Genomic DNA, 11,871 nt, shown 5'->3' on the forward strand with positions numbered 1-11,871 from the left:
GTTATTTGGCATGGCTGATTGTAACCCTACATAATCTTCACTTATATATTGTGTTGTGAAACATTGAAATAGTTCTGGTACATTCATGAGATGTGCTCTACAAATACAGACGTAATGTAATTTTCAGATTATATCATGGTATGTTTTGGGCATCGTTGGTAAAGAGGTTTATGTGTATGTGGGTAAAGAGGCTGTGCTTGAAACACGGCAGTTTGCTCAAAGAACAGGGCAGTGGGTGTGCTTGTGTAACTGTTTATGAGTTTTTATTAAGAAATAGTTTTTGGGCTCAAACGGTCTCTTCTTTTACAAACTATTTCCCCAGCCTTCGAAAAAACCCATAGGACTATATATCTATAAACCTATCTATATAACTCTCTACCTATCTAATTTATATATTATAAATCTATTGCTCTATCTACACTGATTCTCCAAAAATACGTTATCAACACTACTACTACTAACACCTAACAACCGCAACAAACCAACCTACTCTGCAAAGAAAAATTCAAATGACCGCCACTACATAGAACTATCCTATCCCTGAACACATTCTTTCCCGCCGCGTGATTCACATGACAAACCGAACCAATCAGGTGATACGTATGACGTCCGAAGCACTGACGATTTTCGAACGTCACTCAAGTGCTTGAAACGTCAGTACTCACGTGACCAAACCACACCTCGGCACAGTGGTTCGATACAACTTCTTTACGAGCTACCGCGCATGTGTCGGAGCCTCAGGTATCAGAGGACCATCACTGGAGTCAGTATGTCGGCCAACAACAAAAGCAAAGAGAAAACAAAAAAGAAAACAACAAACTCAGTAAACAATCAGAATTAAAAACGAAGTTAAAGTGACTTCACCCACTTTTACGGCGGTCATAATGTTATGTCATCGAAAGACCGACTGTCAATGTGGTCATTCAATGTCGGCAACCGGGGAGCCGGGAGCCAAGCGATCACTTTTACACACCGTCAGACCAGAAACTAACCACAAAGGAAAGAAAGCGGTGAAAGGCAGCGATACAGCTAGCAACGAAGCGGCTAGCCGTTAGCACTAGGAGGTAGCAGCAGCAGCAGAAGACAGCAAGTCGGCAGAGCCGTCAAACAGCACCCGCGAAGCAGCCACCGCACGCTGAGCGTCGGCGAAATAGCAGTGTCCCTTTACTTAACTTTATTGTCCAGGCAGGCCCCAGCCGTGCGAGGAGGACCGGGATCAGCCGCCGCCGCTGCAGACGAAGCAATACACAGGCGCCGGGTGGCGACCAAAGCCAGAACAAAGAGCGCTCGCGGAGCTCACCACAGCGTCACCAGAGCCAGGTAAAACAACAGTAGATAAAGGCCTTAGCAATGAAGTTACCTAAAATTGAATTTAAAAAATAAATAAACATACCAATATAAGGACTGCTAGCTCAGAGTACTGAATTTTTTTTGTCCAAGTTGAAGCACAGATATACAGTGACTTGCTTTTGCTGATTGAGAAACAATATTTTATTTTTTTAATAGTAATTATATGTAAAACCTGTTTTTAGTTTATTTCTCAATGGAATCAACAAGAATATCAATAAAGTATGGAACCGATAAGCAAAAACAATTAGAAAAGCTGCATCAGTACCTGTTGCTGATACCCAGTCCTGCATTACAGAGCTTCATATTCACACTAGTCTTTGTGTCAAAAGAATATGGGATAACAGACCATAGCACAACAGGTGTCGCACAGGTAGATGTTTGTCTATTTCTCATTTACTCTGACTACATTCAGCAGTACACAGTCAGAGTGTGACGTACTGGGCTTTAGCCTTCTGACAAGATGGAAGTTGCCTACGGGAGGGGAGGAAGGAAATAGATAAATCAGCTGTATGACAAAGAGTTTGAATCAGAAAGCTGTCAGAGCTCAGCAGCTTCTCCTCTCTCTCTGATAATGGAGGCTCTGGAAGAAGCTGAACTCTGCTTCCCCCAGCTCAACGACTCTTGCAGGAAGACGACACATCCTCACTCGGAGACCACGATCATTTACACTGTGCTGTCCTCCATCACTCTGCTGACTGTGGTTCTTAACCTGCTGGTCATCATCTCTATCTCACACTTCAGGCAGAGATAAAACTTCTCCACATGGCATAAAAAGATTTTCATTTTCAGGTTTCAGCTAGATCCATGAAGAAGTGGCTTTGAGCTAGGAAACATAATGTTTCATTTAGGTCGCTAATCAAAACATTTGTGATTTTTCCTTGTTGTTTTATATTTGCTACATGGCATATGCTGCTGAATCCACTTACCTGACATGAATAGTACATAGAACTAATCTGTAATGCTGTTCTGCATTTAGCCATTTACAGATATATTCATACTGCTACCATTGGAACTGGTAATAAATTGCTGCTTTTTTCAACAAATTCTACATATAGCAATATTTTGAGTGTTGATATTCTCTCATTTCAGGCAGCTCCACACCACCACCAACCTCCTCCTCCTCTCTCTGGCTGTTGCAGACTTCCTTGTGGGTCTCCTGCACATGCCAGTTCTACTTCTCAAATACCAAGGCTGCTGGACCCTGGGTGACATTATTTGTGTTTTGGATGAATTTGTAAGTTTCATTGTTATCAGTGTTTCAGTAGGAAGCATGGTTCTCATATCAGTTGACCGTTACATAGCAATCTGTGACCCCATGTTTTACTCCACCAAAGTTACTCTGAAAACAGTTCAACTCTGTGTTTGTCTGTGTTGGATATTTTCTGCTGTCCACAGCACTTGGATACTGAGGGATGTCCTCGAACAACCAAGCAGGTATAACTCCTGTTATGGAGAATGTGTAGTCATAATTAATTTTGCTGAAGGAGTTGTTGATCTTTTTGTGACCTTTATAGGCCCCATTGTTGTCATCATACTCTTGTATTTGAGAGTATTTGTGGTGGCTGTGTCTCAGGCTCGTGCCATGCGCTCTCACATTGTGATGGTCACACTCCAGTGTTCAGAGACTGTAAAAGCTAAGAGATCTGAGATGAAAGCAGCCAGGACTCTTGGTATAGTAGTAGTTGTATTTCTTCTGTGCTCCTGTCCATATTATTGTTTCACTATTGCAGCTTTTAACGACTTAGAAGGGACGTCATTTGCACTGATTGAGGTTTGGTTATTGTATTTCAACTCCTGTTTAAACCCAGTGATCTATGTTTCTTTCTATCCCTGGTTCAGAAAAGCTATTAAACACATTACTACACTTCAGATACTGCAGCCAGGCTCCCGTGATACCAGTTTACTGTAGAGAGAGAGACTAGGATGGATTAACTAAAACTAATTATCTCTATGTGAATGTGAAATGACTTTTAATCTGTTTTAAAAAAATATTTCCATTGCTTCAGAGAAAACTTTTCAATTTTGTCTGCCTGACTTGAGATAAAAGCCACATACGTCATGCAAAGCAGCTGCTTCTTCACAATACTGACACCGTTTTTATTCCAGTTCAAACACAGATACAGTATACAGTGACATGTAAGAAATAATATATAGTTTTTGAAAGGTAAATAAATGTAAAATCTATGTTTTAATTTGTTTCCTTTTTGTACATTAATCAACAAGAATATCAGGGAAGTACAGTGGTGGAAAAAAGTTTTCGGACACCCCATGCATTTGTGATATATTGCATTAACAATCACTCTTAAGTTTCCAAGTGCAATTTGTTTTTGTACAGTCACAGCCACAATACTAAACCAATCCTAAAATCAGCTATTCAAAACTTAAAATTGATTAGCTCCATAAAAATACTTAAGACATTTTGAGTGTTGTGGTACCACTGACCCACTCATGAAGGTCATCCTTTTTAATTGAAGACAATTTTTGTTAGGGTGCTTTGTGTCTATATAAAGCCACATTTGAAAGTACTTCAGATCAAAAATGGCTAAAGCAAGGAACTTAACACAAGAAACATGCCTAAAGATAAACATTCTCAGCCAGGAAGGGTACAGCTCCTGCCAGATAGCCAGTAAGTGCAGATGCAGTCCTTCAGCAGTTGGATACACACTGCAGAAATATAAACAAACAGCTTGGAAGACAAACCAAGATCTGGGCGTCCAAAAGTGTCTTCAGCGAGAAATTACCACATCCTGATCCGCATGTGCAGGGAAAACCACCGAACGACATCATGTGAGCTTCAACAACAGTGGTCAAACCAAACTGGTGTCCAGTGTTCCACCTGCACTGTGCGTGGCCGACTCCTACATCATGGCTTAAGGTCCTGCAAGGCTGTTAAGAAGCCCCTGATCAACAAGAGGCAGAGGTTAGCTCGGCGCCGCTGGGCCCAAACACACAAGGACTGGACAGCCAGGAACTGGAAGAAGATTCTGTGGTGGGATGAGTCCAGTTTCCAGTTGAATGCTCCTCGTGCTAATGTGAGGGTACGCAGAAGGCCAGGTGAAGCATTATCTCCAGCATGTACACTACCTACTGTCAAGCATGGTGGAGGTAGTATCATGGTTTGGGGATGTATGAGTGCTGCTGGCGTTGGTCACCTCACTGTCTGTGATGGCACATTGAACTCTGCTAAGTATTGTACCATTCTCCAAACCCACACGCTCCCTTCTGCACATGTACTGTTCCATCGAGGTTGAAACTGGATGCTTCAGCAAGATAATGCCCCTTGCCACGCATCCAGGCCAAGTAGCACTTGGCTGCAGGAGCACAACATCCAGGTCTTAGAGTGGCCAGTTCAATCCCCAGACATGAGCCCCATTGAAAATCTTTGGTGGATTATCAAAAGGTCTGTTTCAATGTGGAAACCAAAGAATTAACAGTAATGAACAGTAATTCAAGAAGAATGGGAGAAGATTACCCCTCAACAGTGTGAAAGGCTCGTGGAGAACATGCCAGCCAGGATTAAAGCGCTGCTGCGTGCTAATGGCAGGAGTACCAAATATTAATTTTGTTATGTGATGATTTATTTATTTTTTGTTCAGTTTTGAACACATTCTTTGCTATTTGTTAACTTTGATTCCGACAATGTTGAGAACTGACATGCTGACAGCATCAAGAATTTAGTTTTGCTATTTTTTTTCTTGATAACAATAAACAAAAGAAATCATTTGTTTTGTTTGAGTGTGTCTGATGCAGCCACACCTTGTGAAATACAAAAAAAGATTTTTCTGCAAATATTTCATGATAATATTTGAGATTGTGTAAAAATTTAAGGGTGTCCGAAAAAAACATTTCCACCACAGTACAGGACCAATAAGTAGAATAAGTAAAAGAAGCAATATCAGTGAAATCCTTGTTTCCTCTTTACAATTCTATATTACAGTGTATTAATGTTAAATATCCCTCAATAACCACAATGCTATGATACAGGTCAAAGTTCCTGATACTTTGACATAGACAGGAACGTTCATTGTTTTTTCAGTCTCTGTGATCAGTGTGTAATGGTGATTTTGTTTTTCATATTTCTACCTGTAAGTTGCAGTAGTGGAAAGGAGTCAGTCGCCTTTTTCAGCATTTAAAAAACCTGCACGTTCACAGTAATCTTGGTGTATAAACAATATAGGATACTAGACTATAGCACAATAGGTCTAGCACAGATAGATATTTGTTTATTTTTAAAAGATTTATCATTTACTCTGACTACATTCAGCAGTACACAGAGTCAGAGTGTGACGTACTGGGCTTTGGCCTTCTGACAAGATGGAAGTTGCCTATGGGAGGGGAGGAAGGAAAGAGATAAATCAGCTGTATGACAAAGAGTTTGAATCAGAAAGCTGTCAGAGCTCAGCAGCTTCTCCTCTCTCTCTGATAATGGAGGCCCTGGAAGAAGCTGAACTCTGCTTCCCCCAGCTCAACACCTCCTGCAGGAAGACGACACATCCTCACTTGGAGACCACGGTCTCTTACACTGTGCTGTCCTCCACCACTCTGCTGACTGTGGTTCTTAACCTGCTGGTCATCATCTCTATCTCACACTTCAGGCAGAGATAAAACTTCTCCACATGGCATAAAAAATGTTGATTTTCAGGTTCCAGGTAGATACACGAAGGAGTGGCTTTGAGCTAGGAAACATAATGTTTCATTTAGGTCGCTAATCAAAGCATTTGTGATTTTTTTTCTTTCTGTTTTATATTTGCTACATGGCATATGCTGCTGGAAATCCACTTATCTGACATTAATAGTACATGTGTACAATCTGTAAAGCTGTTCTGCATTTAGCCAGGTTAGAGATATATTCATACTGCTAGTATTGGAACTGGTAATAGAACTTTTTTCAACAAATTCTACATATACCAATGTTTTCAGTGTTGATATTCTCTCATTTCAGGCAGCTCCACACCACCACCAACCTCCTCCTCCTCTCTCTGGCTGTTGCAGACTTCCTTGTGGGTCTCCTGCAGATGCCAATTCTCTTTCTCGACTACCGAGGCTGCTGGAACCTGGGTGACATTACATGTGTTATGCATTACTTTTTAGGTTTCCTTGTTATCAGTGTGTCAGTAGGAAGCATGGTTCTCATATCAGTTGACCGTTACATAGCAATCTGTGACCCCATGTTTTACTCCACCAAAGTTACTCTGAAAACAGTTCAACTCTGTGTTTGTCTGTGTTGGATATTTTCTGCTGTCCACAGCACTTGGATACTGTGGGATGTCTTCGAACAACCGGGCAGGTATAACTCCTGTTATGGAGAATGTGTAGTCATAATTAATTTTGCTGAAAATGTTGTTGATCTTGTTGCGACCTTCTTAGGCCCCATTGTTGTCATCATACTCTTGTATTTGAGAGTATTTGTGGTGGCTGTGTCTCAGGCTCGTGCCATGCGCTCTCACATTGCAGCTACCACTGTGCAGCGTTCAGAGACTGTAAAAGCTAAGAGATCTGAGATAAAAGCAGCCAGGACTCTTGGTATTGTAGTAGCTGTGTTTATTCTGTGCTCCTGTCCAACTTATTGTCTCACTATTGCAGTTGTGAACAACTTAATAGGGACATCATTTGTAGGGTTTGACATTTGGTTGTTGTATTTCAACTCTTGTTTAAACCCAGTGATCTATGTTTCTTTCTATCCCTGGTTCAGAAAAGCTATTAAACACATTACTACACTTCAGATACTGCAGCCAGGCTCCCGTGATACCAGTTTACTGTAGAGAGAGAGACTGGGATGGATTAACTAGAACAAATTATTTCCATGTGAAGGTGAAGTAATTTTTAGCTGTTTTCAATACACTGAATTTACACATCACAAAGTCAAAGAACCATCAGCTACTTGTCCCACAGGTTTCAAAAGCACCAGACAAAATATTTCACCATCAGAAAAGAAATCCTGCCTGTTGTTTCCCCTGTAACACTCACACTCTGTGAAGTGGCCATAACATAGTCACCTGCCTCCGTGCTGATTCCTACTCTGTTTTTTGGCTCAGTAACCGTGGTGTAAAAAAGAATATAGGATATTAGACCATAGCACAACAGGTGTAGCACAGATAGATGTTTGTTTGTTTATTTTTTTAAAAGATTTATCATTTACTCTGTCTGACTACATTCAACAGTACACAGAGTCAGAGTGTGACGTACTGGGCTTTGGCCTTCTGACAAGATAGAAGTTGCCTATGGGAGGGGAGGAAGGAAAGAGATAAATCAGCTGTATGACAAAGAGTTTGAATCAGAAAGCTGTCAGAGCTCAAAAAATGTTGATTTTCAGGTTCCAGGTAGATACATGAAGAAGTGGCTTTGAGCTAGGAAACATAATGTTTCATTTAGGTCGCTAATCAAAGCATGTGTGATTTTTTTCTTTGTGTTTTATATTTGCTACATGGCATATGCTGCTGCAAATCCACTTATCTGACATTAATAGTACATGTGTACAATCTGTAATGCTGTTCTGCATTTAGCCAGGTTACAGATCAATTGATACTGCTAGTATTTCAAAGGATTCAAAGGCTTTTTATTGTCAATTTCACCATATGTCAGACATACAGGGGAATCGAAATGTTTCTCTCTCTGCACTGTGCATTTTACAATAATAATAAATTAAACAATCCAAACAAAACCAGCTAAATAAACTTTTTCTACTATATATATATATATTTATATTTATATTTATATTTATATTTATTTATATATATGAAAATTGCAAATTGGTTTACAGAGTGACAATAGCAGCAGTAGTACTGTGTGAACGGTTGTAAACATTAGTTATTGCGCAGTAGTTAGCAAGAATAGTGCAAATGGTTATGTTGTGCAAGTGATGAGGCCAACGATGGTAGAGTCATCAGAGAACTTCTGCAGGTGGCAGTTGGCCCCGGTTCTGCTGACCACCATGTCAGACTCGCAGTCCTTTGTCCTCACATACTGTGGGCGATTGGTGAGGTAGTCGAGTATCCAGGCTGAGACGTGATGATCCACTCACCCACAGTCAGACCAGGAACTAATCACAAAGAAAAAAAAGCCGGCGGTGATATAGCTAGCAACGAAGCGGCTAGCCGTTAGCAGTAGGAGGTAGCAGCACGCACCAGAAGCAGCAGAAGAAGAAGAGCAGGTCGGCAGAGCAGCAAAACAACACCCGCGAAGCAGCCACCGCACGCTGAGTGTCGGCGAAAAGGCCTCCGGTGAAATAGCAGTGTTCCTATACTTAACTTTATTGTCCAGGCAAACCCCAGTGAGGAGGACCGGGATTAGCTGCCTCCATAAATAAACAATAAGCAATAAACTAGGAGCCGGTACGCGGCTAAAGCCAGAACAAAGAGCGCTCGCGCCACCAGAGTCTGGTAAAACAACAGTAGATAAAGGGCTTAGCAATAAAGTTACCTAAAATTGATTTAAAAAAATAAACATAGGCTACAGCTATAAGGTCTGCTAGCTGCTGCAACTGCTAGCTCAGAGTACTTTGTTCCAGTTCAATCACAGATATACAGTGACTTGCTTTTGCTGATTGAGAAACAGTATTTTGTTTTTGAAAAGTAATAATATGTAAAACCTGTTTTTAGTTTATTTTTTAATGGAATCAAAAAGAGTATCAATAAAGTATGGGACTGATAAGCTGAGTAAGTAAAAGCTGTATCAATGAAATCCTTGTTACTTCTTCCCAATTCTATATCACAAAGTTCTAATGTTAAATTTCTCTCAATAACCACGATGCTATGATACACATCAAAGTTCCAGACACTTTAACGTAGCCAGGAACATTCATTGTTTTTTACAGTCTCTGGGATCAGTGTGCAATGGTGATTTTGTTTTTCAAATTTATTCTTGTAAGTTGCAATAGTGGCAAGACAGCATGGAGACACACCAGACAAAAAAAACCCAGAAAGGCAGACTTGTCTGCTGACAGTGGGAAAGGAGTCAGTCCTTTTTGTCAGAAGACAAAATCAAGCAAAATCAATAAGAGAAGTTGTATTGATGAAACACCTGTTGCTGATTCCCAATCCTATTTTACAGAGTTGGAATGTTAAATTTCCATCAATAAATGACAAATATTATTTCATAGGGGATGCCTAGGCCAGAATCAGGCGCATCCTATCAGGGATAAAGTTGCTGCTGTTGCTGAGTTTCCTGTGTCTATCACTGAATGTGCATTTTGGTGATTCCTTTGACCTTTGAGGGCCAGTATGCATGTGATAGCTCTCATTTCCAATACTCATGCACTGAATGACACTGACTTTTCCCGTACCTTCAAGTTGGAGGTTGACGCTAGTGCTGCGTTCACAGGGACTGTACTACTGCAGGAAGATGTGGACGGAACCATCAGCTACTTGTCCCACAGGTTTCAAAAGCACCAGACAAAACATTTCACCATCAGAAAAGAAATCCTGCCTGTTGTTTCCCCTGTAACACTCACACTCTGTGCTGGCTCCAGCTACTTACCTGTCATAGTATACAATCACCATAACCCCTTCATGTTCCTTTCCCAGTCTTGGAAACATGACACCTGGATGGACATGCAAATTTTCACTCTTTTTCCACCACAAAACTCTGACGCAGCCAGGAACATTCAGATCAATGTGCAATGTTGATTTTGTTTTTCATATTCATAGCTGTAAGTTGCAACACTGGTAAAACAGCATGGTGAGAGTTAGTGTGTAGTGGCCATAACATAGTCACCTGCCTCCATGCTGCTTCCTACTCTGTTTTTTGGCTCACTAACCGTGGTGTAAAAAGAATATAGGATATTAGACCATAGCACAACAGGTGTAGCACAGAAAGATTTTTCTTTGTTTTCTTTTGAAAGATTTCTCATTTACTCTGTCTGACTACATTCAGCAGTACACAGAGTCAGAGTGTGACGTACTGGGCTTTGGCCTTCTGACAAGATGGAAGTTGCCTATGGGAGGGGAGGAAGGAAAGAGATAAATCAGCTGTATGACAAAGAGTTTGAATCAGAAAGCTGTCAGAGCTCAGCAGCTTCTCCTCTCTCTCTGATAATGGAGGCTCTGGAAGAAGCTGAACTCTGCTTCCCCCAGCTCAACACTTCCTGCAGGAAGACGACACATCCTCACTCGGAGTCCACGATCATTTACACTGTGCTGTCCTCCACCACTCTGCTGACTGTGGTTCTTAACCTGCTGGTCATCATCTCTATCTCACACTTCAGGCAGAGATAAAACTTCTCCACATGGCATAAAAAATGTTGATTTTCAGGTTCCAGGTAGATACATGAAGAAGTGGCTTTGAGCTAGGAAACATAATGTTTCATTTAGGTCGCTAATCAAAACATTTGTGATTTTTTTCTCTCTGTTTTATATTTGCTACATGGCATATGCTGCTGAATCCACTTATCTGACATTAATAGTACATGTGTACAATCTGTAAAGCTGTTCTGCATTTAGCCAGGTTACAGATATATTCATACTGCTAGTATTTGAACTGGTAATAAAACTTTTTTTTTAAACAAATTCTACATATGCCAAGGTTTTCAGTGTTGATATTCTCTCATTTCAGGCAGCTCCACACCACCACCAACCTCCTCCTCCTCTCTCTGGCTGTTGCAGACTTCCTTGTGGGTCTCCTGCAGATGCCAGTTCTGTTTCTCCACTATCAAGGCTGCTGGACTCTGGGTGACATTATATGTGTTGTGAATTACTTTGTAAGTTTTCTTGTTATCAGTGTGTCAGTAGGAAGCATGGTTCTCATATCAGTTGACCGTTACATAGCAATCTGTGACCCCATGTTTTACTCCACCAAAGTTACTCTGAAAACAGTTCAACTCTGTGTTTGTCTGTGTTGGATATTTTCTGCTGTCCACAGCACTTGGATACTGAGGGACGTCATAAAACAACCGGGCAGGTATAACTCCTGTTATGGAGAATGTGAAGTCATAATTAATTTTGCTGAAGGAGTTGTTGATCTTGTTGTGACCTTCTTAGGCCCCATTGTTGTCATCATACTCTTGTATTTGAGAGTATTTGTGGTGGCTGTGTCTCAGGCTCGAGCCACGCGCTCTCACATTGTGACGGTCACACTCCAGCGTTCAGAGACTGTAAAAGCTAAGAGATCTGAGATAAAAGCAGCCAGGACTCTTGGTGTTGTAGTAGCTGTGTTTCTTCTGTGCTCCTGTCCATGTTATTGTCTCACTCTTGCAGATGTGAACAACTTAGTAGATAAATCATTTGTAGGGTTTAACGTTTGGTTGTTGTATTTCAACTCCTGTCTAAACCCAGTGATCTATGTTTCTTTCTATCCCTGGTTCAGAAAAGCTATTAAACACATTACTACACTTCAGATACTGCAGCCAGGCTCCCGTGATACCAGTTTACAGTAGAGAGAGAGACTGGGATGGATTAAGTAGAACAAATTATTTCCATGTGAAGGTGAAATATTTTTAAGCTGTCTTCAATACACTGAATTTACACATCACAAAGTCTGGAAAATAAATAGAAACATGGACAAAATGATTGTATGTTGATCGTATTT

General features: G+C 40.8%; 3 protein-coding genes across 3 annotated transcripts; all 3 read left to right on the forward strand.

The window, feature by feature from the left end:
* Positions 1–1,921: 1,921 nt before the first annotated feature.
* Positions 1,922–3,259, forward strand: LOC121194634 (trace amine-associated receptor 13c-like). The gene is made up of 2 exons (XM_041057600.1): positions 1,922–2,091; positions 2,440–3,259. Exons 1-2 carry the CDS (start codon positions 1,922–1,924, stop codon positions 3,257–3,259), a joined length of 990 nt encoding a protein of 329 aa, XP_040913534.1.
* A 2,516-nt stretch (positions 3,260–5,775) lies between these two features.
* LOC121194659 (trace amine-associated receptor 13c-like) lies at positions 5,776–7,112 on the forward strand. Its single transcript, XM_041057627.1, has 2 exons — positions 5,776–5,945; positions 6,293–7,112. The coding sequence occupies exons 1-2, from the start codon at positions 5,776–5,778 to the stop codon at positions 7,110–7,112; spliced, it is 990 nt and encodes a 329-aa protein (XP_040913561.1).
* A 3,270-nt stretch (positions 7,113–10,382) lies between these two features.
* LOC121194590 (trace amine-associated receptor 13c-like) lies at positions 10,383–11,719 on the forward strand. Its single transcript, XM_041057535.1, has 2 exons — positions 10,383–10,552; positions 10,900–11,719. Exons 1-2 carry the CDS (start codon positions 10,383–10,385, stop codon positions 11,717–11,719), a joined length of 990 nt encoding a protein of 329 aa, XP_040913469.1.
* The last annotated feature ends 152 nt before the right edge of the window (positions 11,720–11,871 follow it).

Source organism: Toxotes jaculatrix, chromosome 15 (assembly GCF_017976425.1).
Source record: "Toxotes jaculatrix isolate fToxJac2 chromosome 15, fToxJac2.pri, whole genome shotgun sequence".
In the NCBI taxonomy this organism is placed as follows: Eukaryota; Metazoa; Chordata; class Actinopteri; family Toxotidae; genus Toxotes; species Toxotes jaculatrix.